General features: G+C 43.7%; 1 protein-coding gene across 4 annotated transcripts in view; it reads right to left on the bottom strand.

The window, feature by feature from the left end:
- Positions 1 to 21560, bottom strand: part of LOC140494701 (uncharacterized) — an 88711-nt gene that overhangs the window by 44778 nt on the left and 22373 nt on the right. The window contains exon 1 of one of the 4 annotated variants that reach the window (XM_072594193.1): positions 2879 to 3060. The exons of 1 other annotated variant lie outside the window; for it this stretch is intronic. In XM_072594193.1, the coding sequence (XP_072450294.1) occupies positions 2879 to 2925 (47 nt within the window). In that variant the 5' untranslated portion in view covers positions 2926 to 3060. 2 more of the 4 variants (XM_072594196.1, XM_072594195.1) reach the window with 2 other exon arrangements.

Below are 21560 nucleotides of genomic sequence, written 5' to 3'. Positions count from 1 at the left end.
AATGTAAGGGAATGGGTCTGGTTGGGTTACGCTTCGGCGGGTCAGTGTGGACTTGTTGGGCCGAAGGACCTGTTTCCACACTGGACATAATCTAATCTAATCTAATTCAATTCATTCCATGTTATAAAAGAAACAGATAGAAGTATTGAATAAGTACTGAACAGCTAGAAGGCTATGGGGTCTGAGAACTTTTCAGCAATTAGTACTGAAAACCTGTGCTCCAGAGCTTGCCACACCTCTAGCCAAGCTGTTCCAGTACAGTTGCAACATTAGCATCTACCCAACAATGTCGAAAATTGCCCAGGCATGTCCTTTACACAAAAAGTAGGACAAACCCACCTGGCCAATTACCACCCCACTGGACTATCTTTGATCATCAGTAAAGTAATACCACTACTAATTCTTGTAGCACTTGCTCAGCAATAACCTGCTCAGTGATGCCCAGTTTGGGTTGCATCAGTTCTTAACCTCATCACAGCCTTGGTTCAAACATGGGAAAAAGCTGAGTTCCAGAGGTAAGGTGAGAGTGACTGCCCTTAACATCAAGGTTGCATTTGACTGAGTGTAGCATCAAGGAGCCCTATCAAAATTGGCATCAAGGGGGAAAACTCTCTGCTGGTAGAAATCATACCTGGCATATTGGATTTAATTAGATTAATGGGGGTTTTGCCCTAACTAGTTGGACAATCAGCAAGGAACCTCCATCCATTCCATACAAGAGATCTGATAGTATTAAGCATAACTGAGGGACTTGATTTGGGCACTGTTATGCCTTCGCTGGTATTCAGGGTCTTGGTGGTAGAGGTCCTGCCTGGCAAGAACTGTCAACCTTGCCACTAATAAATTGTGTGGGGCTCATTGGCAGTGGATGTCAAGTTGCTGATTAACAAGCCTATCAGTATCATGCCAGCTGAGACTAGGAATCTTGCGTTAGTTCCCTGACTTAATGGAGGAGGTTTTGCTGCCATTGAGAAACTGACCTGGCCCCTATCCAGCGATTAAATGAGCTAGGCTGCCATGACTCCTGCCATCATGAACTCCATTAAATTCGGTCCCAGCTCAAACCACAAACACAATTTTAAACTTGGGACCTTGCTTTTTTGGACACCTCTATTCTATTTTGAACTTTGAATTAGTGGCATGTTGGGTTTTTTGTGTGTCCTGCGGCATTTCTGTAACCATGATAATTTCTTCTGTTAAAACAGTCTGCAAGAGATAGCTCGGGGAGATTGATGGAGATTTGTTTACGTTGGGAATTTTTTATGAGTTAGCAAAGTAAACAGTAGTGCATTAAGTTTTCACTTTAGAAGATTTTGCACTTTTGAATGCTATAAACACCCATACCTTGAAGGAACCAAAATGTTCCTATCTCAGTTTGGGCAGTTTGCAGAAGTCTTGGTTGAAGCTGAATGTGAAAAGCATTTACATCTGAGACAGGGAAGCAGTTTAGGCCTGTTAAGGAAGAATTTACCTCAGGAATTTAGTTTAAAAACTCCAGACCAGAAGTATTTGGTTAAAACCCTGAAGAGGTTATGTGAAGCTGAGAAAGTCCAACTTTGGTCACATGATAATCAAGGAAGAGGCTATCAGATCAAGAATTGTTGCCATAGCTAAGTCAAACCCTTTGTGTGTAGAGAAGGGAACTTTCTCTGGTGTTTGAGTAATATTATGGGATGTTGTTGAGATTAATGGATTATATTTTATTGCATGTTTGAAATTTTTAAATGTGTGTTACTTGGCTTGTTCTATTTTATCTTCATTTCTTTTCCATAATAAACTTTTGTTTTGTTGTTGAAACCAAATGTGCAGCTTTACAAGTTTGTGTTTCAATCAAAGACTACCTTGTTAAAATCAAAAATGAGCAAACTATGATCTATCAAGCCAGTTAAGACGCAGTTTCATTTTGGATAATGTGGATCAATTCTTATTACTTGTTGGAGACCAGCCAGGAATGCATTCCAATAGTTAATTCTAAAAGTATCAAAGGCAAGGGTGAGAGTTTGAACAGCTGATTAACTGAGCTGTCAAAGTTGAATGATATCAAAGAATTGGAAGAAGACAGTCTTAGAAATAGCGTCTGAAACTCACTTCAGGATGGCTTAATTGCAAACTGTTGCCAGGGAGTTGCATTTAGTCCATAAGGACGGAATGGAATGAGGATTAAAAACAATGGTTGAAATCTTATCAATATTTATTTGGAGGAAATTTCTAGTCATGGATTAGTGAATGGGCGCACCAATGTTACTGTTCAAAACTCACTTCTACGATTCTGCATATAACATTTTAACACTTCAAATTATAATTACATTAATGTTATATAGCACATGTCTGTTCTTGTGCCTGAATTGCAGTGTTAATTAAAGATATAATTTACAGGCATCTGATACAGTGGAACACAAAACAAAGTGGTTTACAGTTACATTATTGTTCGTTCCCTTATCTCTACTTTTGCATGATTGTAAAAAACGTACGCTTTAAACCTTATCTTGCACCGTATCAGTAGAAAAATGTACAGACGGCCAACACCCGGCAATAAAGTAAGCAGATAACACCGGTTAATTGCTATTGGAGGTACAACGTGCAAATTCAAGAACAATTCTTCTCATGTGACATTGTAAAAGATTGTGGCACTGTGGGTGCAGCGCTGAAAATGATCCATTGCCCTAATTCGTTTTTCTTTCAAGGTTGGGACTTACAGCTGCAGTGTCATACAACGTATTAAAACGGCGATGAGATGAAGCTTCGAATGCCAAAGCACTTTGGTTCGTCAGTGCTAACATTACAATTAGCCCTCGGCGCTAACGTTCATCTTAAACACATGCATTCACTTCTCTGAGGGTAGGGAAACATCAATGGCTGTTAAATTTACTTATCTCACCCATTGCCAGCCTGTGGGCAAACAGAGGGATCTTTACGACGAGTCATTGGCTGCTGGAGTGAGCGTAAGAAACAACCACCGTCAACGCGGTTATTTCACTGGTGGTCGTCAGTCTAGTCTTTTTTAAAATGCTTTCTTCATTCCTGTCCGCCGCCACTCAGTGACTCAGTAAAATCGGCGCAGACACGATAGATGAAACAGAGATGTGTTGCCCAGCAACAAGCAGACGCACCGGGGGTTGCTAGGTAATGGACGTTGGAAAAGATGTCATGCCAAATGTAATCAACCGAAGTTTTGTAAATGTACCCCTTGCAAGTCTCTCATTTGCAGCAACACATTAAGATAGGGATAAGGATAAGTTGCACGTTTACGCTATTTAAAATGATTAGGTCAGGTCACAAAATAATCCAACGCCTGAGCTTGACCTCCAATAACACTATGTACTTAGAAAGCAGGTGCTGTTGACCAAGACTGATTAGCCATGTTTTGTGTGTGTGCGCCTTTCACAAGCCTCAAACCTTTGACAGTCAATGATGAACATTTGAGATGCAGTTATGGTGGCAGCTAAACTGCCCACCTGACTATTGGTTAGTGATGTTGTTACGAGAATAAGTATTGACCAGAACACTGAGAAAGAACCCTGCCTTTTATCCTTGGATCATGCTTGGGACCATTTACCTCAGCCTGATTAGGTAGACAGGATTGATGTGTCAAACAAAAGATTACTTTTTATGATACATTCACAAGATGCCAGTGTTGCTGGCAAGGCCAGAAATTATTTTGCATTGATAATTGTCCTTAGACAGAGGTGGTGAGACACATTCTTGAATGTAACTAAATGGCCTGTGTGGCCATTTCAGCTGGCTGTCTGCAACATTACAGAGGGTTTGGAATCTCGTAGGAACTCTAACCCTAAGAGTGATTAAGGAGGACAGGTACTGAGCTTTTTCTTGAAATACATTAATAATCAAGTTTTGTTGCAATCTACTAATTTCAGCAAGATTCCACTGCTTTGTTTAAGCAAAACTTGGATAAGTATTTGAAGTAGAGCAGAATGCAGCCCTGTAGTGAGGGAGCCAGACAATTAATAGTAAGGAACATTAAGACCATATGATGTAACAATAGACATACAGCTTCTAGGGTTTTCTTTACCATTCACTGAAATCAAGGCTGATCTGATCATTTTCACTTTTCTGCCTTCCCCCCCCCCCCTCCAATTCCCTTGATTAAATGAAAAATTAAAAATTTGTTGATTTCACCTTTGAACATACAAAGTTACAGCTTGGCAGCCCTCTGTGCTAAAGAATTCCATAGATTTACTACCCTCAGAAAAATTCTTCCTTAGCTCTGACTTAAATTGGTGACTCCTTTTTCTGAGATTATGCTGTCTTGTCCTAGATAGTCCCATAAGGGGAAGAAAACCTCGCTATCAAGCCCTTAAGAATCTATTATGTTTCAGTAAAATTTCCCTCATTCTTCCAGCCTCGAATGAATCCAGACTCAAGCTGCTCAACCTCCCCAGAAAAGATAGTGCCTCCATACCAAGAATTAATTTAGTGAATCTTCCCTGGACTGCCTCAAATACCAGTCTACTTTGCCTTACCTAAGGGGACCACAGTATTCCAGGCCTGGTTTTGACAAGTGCCTTCCATAGTTTTGGCAAAATCATCCCCTTTTTATGCTACATTCCCATTTAAATAAAGGTCAATGGTTTATTTGTCTTCCCTTTTACCTGGTGAACTTGCATGTTATTTATGCATGAGGGACTCCAAATACTTGTTGCTGCAGCTTTCTACCATTTAAATAATATTCAGCTTTTATTATTCCTGCAAAGGTGCATTGCTTCATATTTACTTACATCATATTTCATCTGTAAAGCTTTTGTCTACTCACTTGTCTATATTCCTCTATGGACTTTGTGTTTCATGCTCATCATAAAACCATTTATGCTGAATTGTTCTGGTAAAGAGATGTTATTGGGTAAATAGCTTCTTTCTCAATATGAATTTTTATGGGTCCAGGTATGATTGCATGTCAACTTTAATAACATGGTTACATTATCAGCAGTTTGATCTTGCTATTCTTAACCAAAGAGTTACAGCTTAAGATAATATCATCACATGCATTCACATAAACATCGTTTTCCACTTACAAGTGTGTAAATTGACTTTAAAAGTAAACCATCTGAAATTACCTTTTTTATGCTAAGAGGGGAGTGACACCAGATACTTTGGATTATTTGGATGCAGTAATGTTACCAGACTCACTTTGACATACAAATTAATTTGCTGCACAACCTAGGTGTCAGCCATGACTGAATGGTAGCGCTTCTGCCTCTTCGCCAGAAGGCTGCAGTTAAAGTCCCAGCACATAATTTAGGTTGACACTTCAGTGTAGTCCTGAACAGAGTGATTATGTTGCAGGGTTAATAATCCAGAGGCCTGGATTAATGATCCAGGGGTATGAGTTCAAATTTTACCTCCACATCTGAATTTCAATTCAGTTAATTAAATAAATCTAGAAGGAAAAGGTAATTTCAGCACAAAGCACACTGTGTTCCAGTCATGCTTGGATTATACCCTAACCTTTCTTTAGTACAGATCTATCAGCATTTATTTCAATCTCATACTCAATGCCTTTATTTATAAACTGATTATCTTAATAGGCATTTCTAATGGCGCTGTTTACTTGCATTCCCATTTTCAATGAATGATATATTTGAACTTCTCGAATTCTTTGTTCATCCACACCCTCCAGCACCTTTCCATCGAATGCATATTGATGGCCTTGTTTATCCACACACTTAATGACATTCAGTTGCATTTTTTAACCATTTCCCATTTTTGTTAATCTATTCCATATCTTTCGTCTTCTGGCCTCCCTACTGTCTCAGCATGCTCCTGCCCCACTGAACTCATTTCTACCTACCTCGACACTGTCCTATCCCCCCAGTCCAGGAACTCCCCACATACGTTCGAGACACCACCCACACCCTCCACCTCCTCCAAGACTTCCATTTCCCCGGCCCCCAACGCCTCATCTTCACCATGGATATCCAATCCCTCTACACCTCGATCCACTGTGACCAGGGGCCTCCAAGCCCTCCGTTTTTTTCCTTTCCAGACGTCCCCAACAGTACCCTTCCACCAACACTCTCATTCGTTTGGCTGAACTGGTCCTCACCCTTAACAATTTCTCCTTCGAATCCTTCCACTTTCTCCAGACCAAAGGGGTAGCCAGCGGCACATGTATGGGCCCCAGCTATCCCTGTCTCTTTGTTGGCTACGTAGAACAATCGATCTTCCGTAATTACACCGGCCCCACTCCCCACCTCTTCCTCCACTCCATTGATGACTGCATTGGCGCTACCTCATGCTCCCGCAAGGAGGTTGAGCAATTCATCAACTTCACCAACACATTCCACCCTGACCTTAAGTTTACCTGGACCATCTGTGACACTTCCCTCCCCTTCCTGGACCTCCCCATCTCCATTAATGATGACCGACTTGACACTGATATTTTTTACAAACCCACCGACTCCCACAGCTACCTGGATTACACCTCTTCCCACCCTATCTCTTGCAAAAATGCCATCCCATATTCCCAATTCCTTCGCCTCTGCCGTATCTGCTCCCAGGAGGACCAGTTCTACCACAGAACACACCATATGGCCTCCTTCTTTAGAGACCGCAATTTTCCTTCCCACATGGTTAAAGATGCCCTCCAACGTATCTCATCCACATCCTGCACCTCCGCCCTCAGACCCCACCCCTCCAACCGTACAAGGACAGAACGCCCCTGGTGCTCATCTTCCACCCTACCAACCTTTGCATAAACCAAATCATCCGCCGACATTTCCACCACCTTCAAAAAGACCCCACCACCCCTTTCCACCCTCCCCACCCCTTTCCACCTTCTGCAAAGACCGTTCCCTCTGTGACTACCTGGTCAGGTCCACATCCCCCTACAACCCACCCTCCCATCCTGGCACCTTTCCTTGCCACCGCAGGAATTGTAAAACCTGCACCCACACCTTCTCCCTCATCTCCATTCAAGGCCCTAAAGGAGCCTTCCACATCCATCAAAGTTTTACTTGCACATCCACTAATATCATTTATTGTAGCCGTTGCTCCCGATGCGGTCTCCTCTACATTGGGGAGACTGGACACCTCCTAGCAGAGCGCTTTAGGGAACATCTCCGGGACACCTGCACCAATCAACCACACCGCCCTGTGGCCCAACATTTCAACTCCCCCTCCCACTCTGCTGAGGATGTGGAGGTCCTGGTCCTCCTTCACCGCTGCTCCCTCGCCACCAGACACCTGGAGGAAGAATGCCTCATCTTCCGCCTCGGAACACTTCAACCCCAGGGCATCAATGTTTCCTCATTTCCCCTTTCCCCCACCTCACTCTAGTTCCAAACTTCCAGCTCAGCACTGTCCCCATGAGTTGTCCTACCCGCCGATCTTCTTTTCCACCTATCCACTCCACCCTCCTCCCTGACCTGTCACCTTCATCCCCTCCCCCACTCATCTATTGTACTCTATGCTACTTTCTCCCCACCCCCACCCTCCTCTAGCTTATCTCTCCACCCTTCAGGCTCTCTGCCTTTATTCCTGATGAAGGGTTTTTGCACGAAACATCGATTTTACTGCTTCTCGGATGCTGCCTGAACTGCTGTGCTCTTCCAGCACCACTAATCCAGAATCTGGTCTCCAGCATCTGCAGTCATTGTTTTTACTTAGTTTTTCCCTATTGTTGGTCAAACTCAGCAACTCCTCGCCCTCCTACCCCCCACCCCCCGGTTTTCCTATTCCCCACCCTTTAGTGAGGACTTGTTATCAATATTCTGCTCTCTTTTCCTAAGTCCAAAATATTTATATATGTATATGAAATAAATATGCTGAAATCAAAAATGAACACAACAATTACTCCACCAATTTTAATGTTTCTCCAGTCAGTAACTTAAGTTACCTTAAGTTTTTGTTTCTCCTCTGTTAACCAATTCTCCATCCTGAATTTGTGCAAAAAACTTACTTCAATGCATTGATCAGTTGTCTTTTGAAAACCCAGATGTATTACATCTGCTATATTCCTACTATGCACTTAAACAATTGCTTCTTCAATAAATGCTATTAAGTTTGTCAACCATCATTCATCATCTTTGACAAATCTATATTAGCTGTCATTAAATAATTCATGAAATTCGAAAAGAACATTAATTTTATCTGGTGTTAAACTGGGTTTTGCAGAACAATTAGTTTATCTTTCACTTCCTTCTTGAGTAAATGTGCTGCATTGACTACTTGCCACCCCAGTGATACAATTATACATGGTTAAAATGTGTAAAAATCTTCTGGCCACAGCACCAGCTGTCAGCCATCTCACATTCATTAGGTTAGAATGCACATCTTTACAGCTCAGTGATCCAAAGTTCTAACTTTTTATCAATTACATCTTGATATAGTGTGCAGTAAAATGCAAGTAGTCTTGGTAGTCAACTTGCTAGAATCACAACTAAGTTTATTTTCCAATCATTTTTTTCTGAACCTGATTCCACCCATAAATCTCCCAAATTAGCAACACTAACCCTCTAAAAGATGTTGTGTGGTTATAAATTCTGAATGAGAAAATGAGGAATAAACAAATATCCTGGAAATAGGCTGGACTATGAATCCTTCAATAAAGTACGCACAGATACTTTCAACAGATTAAAATGAACTTTATGTTTAGATCTCAGAAAGCATCCACTTAAATTGGTACGACCTAAAAAAGGAACAAATTGGAATACCAACAGAAATTACTGCAGTATTATTGAAAGAAACTTCTGATCAAATACTTCCAATCAGATAAATTTTAATTGGAAGGTAACTGTTAAAAATGTATAGATATTGGCTCAAAGATTGATTATATTTAATGTCAGAGCAAGTTCAAAAGGCTTTACAGCCTAATCCTGTTCCTAGTTTCTATGTTTCCATAATCCTTCATTTAGAATCTGCACAAACAACTTGACTTCTCCCCAGGGTGCAACATCAAGCTTTATATTTTCTGCTGAAATTGATATCCGGATATTTTCCTCTGTACAGTCATAGTTCATTACACTAGGTGGCAGTATATTGCATAAGTTAACACTTTAATTGTACAATATGTGTTCCTTCAGAAATACGTGTTGTTTCTTCACAGGTTTTATGCTAGCTATCCTGTTTAAAGCAATATCTCTTATGATTAAGATATAAAAAATGAACTTTCAATCTCTGCTAATCCAAAGTGGCTGCGTTGATTTTAAAGAATGAGGATTTCTAGTTGGTAGGGAGATAATTTCAAGACAGTAAAATATTCCTTCAGCTTGTAACTTCTAATTTCCAGGAAACAAAATATTTAAAATTACTTTATAATGTATTTTTGACCACGATAATTGAGTAGATTTCAGCAGTTTTATTTGTGACATATTGTATTATACTAGCCTAAGAAGGGGGATAGGAAAGTCTGTAGTTGCTATATGTAGAAATAGCTTAAATTGTTTTGTGAAGATGTTCGCTGTTCATTGCTTCTTGGGAAATGGTTAATCACAGTTTTTTCAGTACTTTTGTCATTGCTTTGTGCAAAAGAAATCTTTTCCTAGGAGTTTTAAACCCAACTTCAAATATCTCTACTGTTAGACATATGACTTTGTAAAATTGTAAAAGGGATTATTTTAGTCAAGTGCTCTCTAGCTAACATACATCTCTCAACTAACAACACGTTCTACTCAATACATTTGAGTGCTAAAATTGGGTGCAAAATTAATTAATTGGGTTTGCAGCATTTTAGGAGGCCCTGAAGATGCTACATAAATGTCAGTTCTTTAACTGAAGTTTAATTAATTGTCTGTTTTTTTTTGTAAATATTTTTATTGAGAAAAAAGATTTTAATTTTTTTTACAAACTTACAAAGTCACTACAAAATAGTATAACAACCTTATAATATAATGACAACAACAGTAAACAAACTACTACTCTACTCCACAACCCACTCAGAAGAGAGAAAAAAGAAACTTAAAAAAAACTACAATTCAATAAATAACTGAAAGAAAAACTAAATTAAAACAAGGTAAATTAAATTAAGTTACTGCACTCAGCGTAATCCCACCAAAGCTCCCCACCACCGGGAGCATCAGTAGGTAAACCCGTATTTGTTCAGGATCCTACCTCCCAGGAGCCCAAGGATCACCAGATGTAGCCCTCATGACTACACAAAGGCCCTGACCAGTATAGCTGACAAGTCTGCAACTATATAATTCAGAAAGAGTCGCCATGTTCTATAAAACAGTTCAGTTTTCTAGTACACCATTCTCATAAGGAAGTCCAGGGAGATGTGCTCCATAACTAATCTACACTACCCCGAGAGACCTGGGAGATTCTCCGACACCCAACTCATTAGAATGTTCTTCCTCGCACAGAATGAAAGAATATCAAACAATTTCTTCGCATGCATGTCCAAAGAAGGGGGAGATTTGTTAAACCCAAGAGGAGGGACACTGGATCCACCTTAACCTCAGTTCCTAAGACCCCTTCCAGAACACCCGCTATGGCACCCCAATACCTATGAATCTTGTGATATGACCACAAGCAATGAGTAAGAATGCCAACATCTGTTTTACATTTGCGACATATGGGGATGCTCCTGTCTTACATTTTGCAAGCTGCTCCTGTGCCAAATGAACCCTGTGGAGTACTTTCAGTTGCAGAGCCTGCATCCTATTATAAATCAAAATCTTCCTTACTTTCTCCCAAATATCCTCCCACGCCTCTGACGAGATTTCCACCCCAATTCTTGAGTCCAGATTCGGCATAGCTGCTCAATGTCCTTTGAAACATTACCTCCTAACATGTGATAGAGGGTGCTGACTGAGAGAGCACCCAAAGACCGAAGCACTCTCCTCTCCACATCCGACTTATAGGGACTAACCATCAATGTAGTCTTTTTCTGTGTGAAGTCCCTAACCTGAAAGTAATGAAAGAGGTCCCTCTTAGATAGCTCATATTTCTGACTCAGCTGCTCAAAAGACATCATGACTTCCCCATCAAATAAATCTCCCAAACAGGAGACACGTCTGGCTCCCAGCGCTTAAAGCCAGAGTCCATCGACCGGAGCAGGAATCCTAACATTCCTAAATGCGAGTGAAAGGGCAAATTTTTTGAGAGTTGCCCTCACCTTGCCGCATCATTCTTCATGCTTTTACCATGTTAAGGACAATCAGGCAATGGTCCATAACAGTCCTCATCCACAACAGTTGATGAGGGGGCATTTTGCCTGGGAGGCCTCGATGTCTAACCAGATTGACCGTAGGTCCTGGCAAAACTAGTCAGCCACATAGGACTATACGGAAGTCAATTGATATTTCTTAAAATCCGGGAAATCCAAACCTCCCATCCCCTGCGCAAGTTACAATTTGGCACACTTAATAAGAGGAAGAACATTCATGTTGACCAGATCTATTCTACCCAGTCAAGATATTGGAAAATCCTCCCAGCGCCGAAGGTCCTGCCTTATCTTCTCCAGTAACAGCACAAAATTAGCTTTATATAATTGATCGAAGGCCGGGTGATAAAAATGCCTGAATACAAGAAGCCTCCCTGTGATCACCTGAAAGGGAAACGGGTTCCATCCCCAAGATCAGATATTCTAGTAAGGCCCCCCCACTGGCATGGCCTCTGACTTCATAAGGTTAATATTATACCCCGAAAACAAACCAAATAGATTAATCACTTGTATTAAACGGGGCACAGATGTCATCAGATCAGTTAAAAAGAGAAGAACGTCATCTGTGTAAAGGGTGATCTTATGCCTACCTAATGCTACCTCTGGAGCAATTATGTTGCAGTCCCTCCAGATGGCCTCTGCCAGCAGCTCAATCACCAATGTAAATAATAACAGCGGCTTTCGGCTGCCTCTGCTGATACTAAAGTTGTGCGACCTTATACCATTAGTGAGAACCACTGCTTTCAGGTCACTATATAACACTGCCAACCATCTGGAAAAAACCCCTCCAAGACCAAACTGCTTCAGTACGTAAAAGAGGTCCAGCCACTCCACCCAGTCAAATGCTTTCTCTATATCCAAGGAGACCACCAAACTCGGAATCGACCCTTGCTGGCATACTTGGACTATGTTTAATACTTTTCTAATATTATTAGTAGAACTATGACCCTTAATAAAACCTGTCTGGTCCTCCCTTACAATGAAGGGCAAAACCCTCCCCAACATTAACGCCAGCATTTTCCACAGAATTTTAAAATTCACGTTCAGTAACGATGTGGGCCTGTACGAAGTGCAATCCTCTGGGGCTTTCCCTTTCTTGAAAATAAGATAAATATTTGCTTTTCTCAGAGAGGATGGGAAGCAATCCCGACTGTATGAGTAGATGTCCATACCCAACAGTTGCCTGGCCAGCATGTCTATAAACTCCTTGTAAAACTCACTTTGAAATCCGTCTGGGCCGGGCACTTTACCACTATGGAGCTGCCAATTAATTGTCTGTTAATGTGGTATCACTGTGACAATTAACCAGAAAAGAAATATAGCAAGACGTGAGATTAATAGTGTCAAATAATAATCTTGGTATAAATGCCAATTATTTGCAACATCACATTATCAATGGAGAGGATATTTCTGCTTCATTTGTTTACTCATCAGCTGAGGTGTACTGTCCACTGCTTTGGTTGCTGGATTGTTACGTTTTTACAGATTGTCTCATTATAATTAGAAGGCAGGTTGGGACTACTGTTACTATTATTGCTAATGACTTTTTTATGCATGAAAACTATCAGACATCTGTCTTATGCTCATTTCTACTGTATTGCAAGTTGGGGCACTCATTAACTTTATTATTTCACCTGTTATAATGTGCCACAGTGGATTATTTTCTGGCATTGGGGAGACAACATGACAAATTTTTTCACACACCACACCTCCACTGGTCTGGGAAAATTCAGTCTAATAATTGAATGTGGAACAGTAACTTATATTTTTCTTTTAGATACGTGCCGACGTCTGATGATTTCTACCTAAAACAGCAATTCATTTGTAACTGTACTGTGGAGCTGTTGTTTGTGAGAGAAGGATACTTTAAGAATTAGTTGTATCTTAAAGAACAAAGTGCATGCAACAGTGAAAATAGTAGTTTGAACAAAATGTCTTTATTATTGCAGAACATTCCACCCAATAAATTAACATACTGAACAAAAACAAAAAAAAAGCAGAGGGTGTTAAGCAGATAATTCCACCCAAGGCAAACTTAAAAGATAGCAAATTTGTAATATGTTTTAATCAAAATTACTGTAATAAATAGTTTGAGAGTGGCTGGATTTCATGCAGCCTTTATGGCAGCAGAGCCCACTTTATCTTGGTTTAGGCCCTGCACCAGTTTTCCAGAAGAAAAGAAATCTTCCCCAATAATTCCCTGGAGCGTCGGAGGCTGAGAGGTGACCTTACAGAGGTTTACAAAATTATGAGGGGCATGGATAGGATAAGTAGACAAAGTCTTTTCCTTGGGGTGGGCGAGTCCAGAACTAGAGGGCATAGGTTTAGGGTGAGAGGGGAAAGATCTAAAAGAGACCAGAGGGACAACTTTTTCACGCAGAGTGTGGTACGTGTATGGAATGAGCTGCCAGAGGAAGTGGTGGAGGTTGATACAATTACAGCATTTAAAAGGCATTTGCATGGGTTTATGAATAGGAAGGGTTTGGAGGGATATGAGCCGGGTGCTGGCAGGTGGGACTAGGTTGGGTTGGGATATGTGGTCGGCATGGGTGGGTTAGATCGAAGGGTCTGTTTCCATGCTGTACATCTCTATGACTCTATAACATACAGCAACAACTGACAAGATTCCCAGCTGCCAGAAGTGGGTGTTAATTAGATTCATTAATGAGCCAGCTGACACTCATTATCCCTGAACCTACTACAACTTCGTAGTGGCTCAGTGACTAAATAGACATCATACAGCTTTTCCATGATTCCAAGGTCACCCAGATTGGCCCTCAGTCTTCTGGGAGATGTTGGGGTGGAGGAAAAACATCCTTTGTTACAGTCCTACTCAGGCAAACTCTCTCATCTCTTTGCAATTACATTGCCCTGCTCTCACTCTGAAATGGAGAAGATCATCAACTTTGGTTCTATTTCCCACCATTTTCTCACATGGTCCATCTCTGATTCTACTCTTTACTTCCTTGACTTCTTCGTTTCCAGTCCTATGTAGATATTGTCAACCTGTATTCACTATAACCGCACTGACTTCCACCACTATCTTAATTACACTTCCTTATACAGGTAGTTCTGGAATAATGCACATTTCAGCAGTGCAATTCGGCTATAACATTGTTTAAGAATTAGGGAACGGTATTTTCGAAAACACTTGCCTCCATTCACAATAGCATGATTCCAGAAGGGTTCGGTTCGCACACTTCATTATGCACATGCGCCAATGTCAGTGCTGTTTTGTGCATATATGTTGTCGGTGCTGGTCTTCATGCCATTCTGTGCATGCGCAAATGTCTGTGCTGAAGTCTCCGTGCTTTCTATGCATACAAGATGTCAGCGCTGGTCTTTGTGCTGTATGGCACATGCACCGACTAAACAGCTGCTGTTGACTAAACAGCTTTTTGTGACAGGTACTGTACAGAGAGCAGGTTTCTTACATTTTTAAAAATGTACTGTGTTAACTTTTCTTTTATTTAATTAATAATGATGATTTCAACCTTTATTCAGGCTGCGCTATACTTTTTGTTTGACTTTTGGGTGATTTTTGAGTGATCATGAGTGACATTTTTTGCTGGTCTGTCCCAACCACACTTTTCCCATAGGCCCCATTATTGCTATTCAGCAAATTTCTATGAAGCGAGATTTTGCTGGAACATAACTATGGCATTATAGGAGAACTACCAACATTTAGTTTCCAGCAAGTACTTTATTCCATTCTTAGAGTTTCTCAAGCTTTGTTGTACATGTTCAGTATTTGCAACCCTCTATAACATTTCTTCGGCTTTTCCTCAGCCTAGGATTTCCTACCACCTGGACTCTTAAGGCCCTCAACCCTCTCCATTCTTTTTCCCACATATAACACTTATCCATTCCCCTCTCTCTGCGAGTCATGATAAAGCTCTTCTAGTTCTCAACATTTACCTCACCAACCCTTGTGTTCAATGGATATGGTTGACCGTCAGAACCTTTATCCCAGAGTTAAAATATCTAACACTAGGGGGCAGGCATTTAAGGTGAGAGGGGCAAGTTCAAAGCAGACATGAGCTGCAGGTATTTTACACAGAGAGTGGTAGGAGTCTGGAATATGCTGCCAGTGGTAGTGGTGGAGGCAGATATAATAGGGGATGTTTAAGAGACTGTTATATAAGCACATGAATATGCAAGGAATGGAGGGATATGGATCAAGGAGGTAAAAACCCTCTGCCCTGAAGCTCTTCAACCATGTCGTGAAACAGACTCGTTACCACAGCCACATTTGCTTCCTCAGTGCCTGCCTCCGTAACCAACTCATCCCACATGGACTCAGGACCACCTTTAAACCAGCAGAGTTCGGACCCGAACAGGACAAACAGTACAGACTACAGATTCAAAAACACCAGCAACGGTTCTCCTTCAGGATCCTCCGCTCCACGCTTGCAGCAATGCGCTGGCACCTAACCTCTCTACAGTCAGCCCTGCCTCAGCTGAGGGCCACACTCTCGCAGAATTGCAAAGGACCCACTCTGTACTACATCCTCAGGAGAATTCATACTCTCAACAAACAGTATTTCAATTCCATCTCAAACATCAAAAACTGTAAGTACAACAAACTTTTATCTAACCAGCGCTCCTCAAACATTCCAGAAGACTCCCCTGGCCTCACCATCTACTCGGACGCCATTAGCCATGCTGCTGATGCAGCTGCCACCCCCACGCTGATTGATGATGTCACTTCTGCCCCCATCATGGCCACTCCCACAACCACTTCCATCCCTCACAATTCCTCATGCATCACACGTGACATAACTTCCGCCCTTCACATCATCGCTGATGCCACATGCTCAGTGACTTCCGCCACCCCTACTGCCGTGGTCACCACCACTTCCGCCCCCATTAGCGCCACTCACCTGCATTCTGCTGACATGCCCCCTACAGACCCCACTGTCTCTATCCCCACCCCCCAGAACCCCGAGGGGAACACTAACCCTGCTCATGACTCCACCCCCATTCCCCCCACCGTCACACCCACTCCAGTTACAGGTTCCGCCCCCACTCCCAGCTCCACACCCGCACCAGATCCCAGCTCCCAGCCCTGACGAGGTTTCACCATCCCCCCAGACCTCCCCCTCACGGAGGACGAACGATCAGTCCTCAGCAAAGGACTCACCTTCATCCCCCTCCGTCCACGCATCAATGAATTTAATACATGCCTTGACATCGAACAATTCTTCCGCCGCCTCCGCCTCCGAGCTTACTTTCACAATCAGGACTCCCGCCCACCTTTGAGGACCCCTTCGCCTACCTCCAACACACTGCATCCACCTGGACACCCCGCGCTGGCCTATTACCTGCCCTCGACCTCTTCATTTCCAACTGCCACCGGGACATTAACCGCCTCAACCTGTCTACCCCCCTCCCCCACTCCAACCTCTCACCCTCACAACGCGCAGCCCTCCAATCCCTCTGCTCCAATCCCAACCTCACCATCAAGCCAGGCAGATAAAGGATGCGCAGTAGTAGTCTGGTGCACTGACCTGTACACCGCTGAAGCCAAACGCCAACTCGAGGACACCTCTTCCTACTGCCCCCTCAACCAACACCCCATCACCAAACCATCATCTCCCAGACCATACAGAACCTCATCACCTCAGGAGATCTCCCACCCACAGCTTCGAACCTCATAGTCCGGGAACCCCGCACTGCCCGGTTCTACCTCCTTGCCAAGATCCACAAGCCTGACCACCCTGGCCGACCCATTATCTCAGCATGCTCCTGCCCCACTGAACTCATCTTTACCTACATCGACACTGTCCTATCCCCCCTAGTCCAGGAACTCCCCACATAGGTTCGAGACACCACCTACGCCCTCCACCTCCTCCAAGACTTCCCCGGCCCCCAACGCCTCATCTTCACCATGGATATCCAATCCCTCTACACCTCCATCCGCCATGACCAGGGCCTCCAAGCCCTCCGTTTTTTCCTCTACAGACGTCCCCAACAGTACCTTTCCACTGATACACTCATTCGTTTGGCCGAACTGGTCCTTACCCTCAACAATTTATCCTTTGAATCTTTCCACTTCCTCCAGACCAAAGGGGTAGCCATGGGCACATGTATGGGCCCCAGCTATGCCTGTCTCTTTGTTGGCTACATAGAGCAGTTGATCTTCCGTAATTACACCGGCCCCACTCCCCATCTCTTCCTCCGCTACATTGATGACTGTATTGGCGCCACCTCGTGCTCCCGCGAGGAGGTTGAGCAATCCATCAACTTCACCAACACATTCCACCCTGACCTTAAATTTACCTGGACCATCTCAATAGACAATAGACAATAGATGCAGGAGTAGGCCATTCTGCCCTTCGAGCCTGCGCCGCCATTCAATATGATCATGGCTGATCATTCCTAATCAGTATCCTGTTCCAGCCTTATCTCCATACCCCTTGACTCCACTATCTTTAAGAGCTCTATCCAATTCTTTCTTAAAAGAATCCAGAGACTGGGCCTCCACTGCCCTCTGGGGCAGAGCATTCCACACAGCCACCACTCTCTGGGTGAAGTAGTTTCTCCTCATCTCTGTCCTAAATGGTCTACCCCGTATTTTTAAGTTGTGTCCTCTGGTTCGGCACTCCCCCATCAACGGAAATATGTTCCCTCCTGCCAGAGTGTCCAGTCCTTTCATAAGCCTATACGTTTCAATCAGATCCCCTCTCAGTCTTCTAAACTCAAGGGTATACAAGCCCAGTCGCTTCAGTCTTTCCGTGTAAGGCAATCCTGCCATTCCAGGAATTGACCTCGTGAACCTACGCTGCACTCCCTCAATAGCCAGAATGTCTTTCCTCAAATTTGGAGACCAGAACTGTACACAGTACTCCAGGTGTGGTCTCACCAGGGCCCTGTACAGCTGCAGAAGCACCTCTTTGCTTCTATACTCAATCCCTCTTGTTATGAAGGCCAGCATGCTATTAGCCTTCTTCACGACCTGCTGTACCTGCATGCTTGCCTTCATTGACTGGTGGACAAGAACACCCAGATCTCTCTGAACAGCCCCTTTACCTAATTTGATACCATTGAGGTAGTAATCTGCCTTCCTGTTCTTGCCACCAAAGTGGATAACCAGACATTTATCCACATTAAACTGCATCTGCCATGCATCTGCCCACTCACCTAACTTGTCCAGGTCACCCTGTAATCCCCTAACATCCTCATCACATTTCACCCTACCACCTAGCTTTGTGTCATCAGCAAATTTGCTAATGTTATTGCTGATACCATCTTCTATATCATTTACATATATTGTAAAAAGCTGCGGTCCCAGCACGGATCCCTGCGGTACCCCACTGGTCACTGCCTGCCATTTCGAAATGGAGCCGTTAATCACTACCCTTTGTTTCCTATTAGCCAACCAATTCTCTATCCAATCTAGTACTTTGCCCCCAATCCCGTGCGCCCTAATTTTACTCACTAACCTCTTGTGTGGGACTTTATCAAAAGCTTTCTGAAAGTCCAGGTACAGTACATCCACTGGATCTCCCTCGTCCATCTTCCGAGTTACATCCTCAAAAAATTCAAGAAGATTAGTCAAGCATGATTTCCCCTTCATAAATCCATGCTGACTCTGTCCTATCCTGTTACTATTATCCAGATGTGCCGTAATTTCATCCTTTATAATAGACTCCAGCATCTTTCCCACCACTGAGGTCAGACTAACTGGTCTATAATTTCCTGCTTTCTCCCGCCCACCCTTCTTAAAAAGTGGCACAACATTAGCCGCCCTCCAATCCTCAGGAACCAACCCCGATTCTATTGAACTCTGGAAAATAATCACCAGCGCATCCACGATTTCCCGAGCCACCTCCTTCAGTACCCTGGGATGCAGGCCATCAGGTCCCGGAGACTTATCAACCTTCAGACCTAACAGTCTCTCCAACACCAAATCCTGGCAAATATAAATTCCCTTCAGTTCAGGTCTTTCAGCCACTGTTACCTCAGGGAGATTGCTTGTGTCTTCCCCAGTGAACACAGATCTGAAGTACCCATTTAATTCCTCTGCCATTTCTTCGTTCCCAGTAATATATTCCCCTGCTTCTGTCTTCAAGGGCCCAATTTTTGTCCTAACCATTTTTTTGCCTTGGACATACCTAAAAAAACTTTTACTATCCTCCTTTATATTCTTGGCCAGTTTACCTTCGTACCTCATTTTTTCTCTGCGTATTTCCTTCTTACTAATCCTCTGTTGTTCTTTAAAAGCTTCCCAGTCCTCCGTTTTCCCGCTTATCTTCGCTAAGTTATACTTTTTCTCTTTTAACCTTATATGTTTCTTTACTTCCCTTGTCAGCCACGGCCGCCCATGTCTCCTCCTGGGATCTTTCTTCCTTTTAGGAATGAACTGATCCTGCACCTTCTGCATTATACACAGAAATATCCGCCATTGTTCCTCCACGGTCTTCCCTGTTAAGGTATTAAACCATTGAACTTTGGCCAGTTGCTCCCTCATAGCTCCATATTTCCCTTTATTCAACTGAAATATTGTCACTTCAGATTGTACCCACTCCCTCTCAAATTGCAGATTGAAGCTTATTGTATTATGGTCACTACTTCCCAATGGCTCCTTCACTTCGAGGTCACTGACCAATTCTGGTTCGTTACACAATACCAGATCCAGAATCGCCTTATCCCTGGTCGGCTCCAGCACCAGCTGCTCTAAAAATCCATCTCTGAGGCACTCCACAAAGTCTCTTTCTTGAGGCCCGATACCATCCTGATTACCCAGTCTACCTGCATGTTAAAATCCCCCATAACAACTGTAGTAACATCTTTGCGACAAGCCAATTTCAGCTCCTGATTCAACTTACCTCCAACATCCAGACTACTGTTTGGGGGCCTGTAGATGACTCCCATGAGGGTCTTTTTACCCTTAGTGTTTCGAAGCTCTATCCACACTGACTCTACATCCCCCGACTCTAGGTCCGCCCGCGCAAGGGACTGAATATTCTCCCTTACCAACAAGGCCACCCCACCCCCTCTGCCCGTCAGTCTGTCCTTACGATAACACATGTAGCCTTGAATATTCATTTCCCAGGCCCTGTCCCCATGAAGCCACGTCTCAGTTATCCCCACAATATCGTATCTGCCAATTTCCAAAAGAGGCAAAAGAGCCCCTTCCTGGACCTCTCCATCTCCATTAGTGACAACCGACTTGACACTGACATTTTTTACAAACCCACCGACTCCCACAGCTACCTGGATTACACCTCTTCCCACCCTACCTCTTGCAAAAATGCCATCCTGTATTCCCAATTCCTCCGCCTCCACCATATCTGCTCCCAGGAGGACCAGTTCCACCACAGAACACACCAGATGGCCTCCTTCTTTAGAGACCGCAATTTCCCTTACCACGTGGTTAAAGATGCCCTCCAACGCATCTCATCCACATCCTGCACCTCCGCCCTCAGACCCCACCCCTCCAAATGTAACAAGGACAGAACGCCCCTGGTGCTCACCTTCCACCCTACCAACCTTCGCATAAACCAAATCATCCGCCGACATTTCTGCCACCTCCAAACAGACCCCACCACCAGGGATATATTTCCCTCCCCACCCCTTTCCACCTTCCGCAAAGACCGTTCCCTCCGTGACTACCTGGTCAGGTTCACGCCCCCTTACAACCCACCCTCCCATCCTGGCACTTTCCCCTGCCACCACAGGAACTGTAAAACCTGCGCCCACACCTCCTCCCTCACCTCTATCCAAGGCCCTAACCGAGCCTTCCACATCCATCAAAGTTTTACTTGCACATCCACCAATATCAGTTATTGTATCCGTTGCTCCCGATGCGGTCTCCTCTACATTGGGGAGACTGAACGCCTCCTAGCAGAGCACTTTAGGGAACATCTCCGGGACACCCGCACCAATCAACCACACCGCCCCATGGCCCAACATTTCAACTCCCCCTCCCACTCTGCCGAGGACATGGAGGTCCTGGGCCTCCTTCACCGTCGCTCCCTCACCACCAGACGCCTGGAGGAAGAACGCCTCATCTTCCGCCTCAGAACACTTCAACCCCAGGGCATCAATGTGGACTTCAACAGTTTCCTCATTTCCCCTTCCCCCACCTCACCCTAGTTCCAAACTTCCAGCTCAGCACTGTCCCCATGACTTGTCCGGACTTGTCCTACCTGCCTATCTCCTTTTCCACCTATCCACTCCAACCTCTCCTCCCTGACCTATCACCTTCATCCCCTCCCCCACTCACCCATTGTACTCTATGCTACTTTCTCCCCACCCCCACCCTCCTCTAGCTTATCTCTCCATTCTTCAGGCTCACTGCCTTTATTCCTGATGAAGGGCTTTTGCCTGAAACGCCAATTTCGAAGCTCCTTGAATGCTGCCTGAACTGCTGTGCTCTTCCAGCACCACTAATCCAGATTATGGATCAAGGGCAGGCAAGAGCGATTAGTTTAAT

The sequence above is a fragment of the Chiloscyllium punctatum genome, chromosome 24, assembly GCF_047496795.1.
Source record: "Chiloscyllium punctatum isolate Juve2018m chromosome 24, sChiPun1.3, whole genome shotgun sequence".
In the NCBI taxonomy this organism is placed as follows: Eukaryota; Metazoa; Chordata; class Chondrichthyes; order Orectolobiformes; family Hemiscylliidae; genus Chiloscyllium; species Chiloscyllium punctatum.
This window is presented reverse-complemented; position numbering and strand designations above follow the sequence as displayed.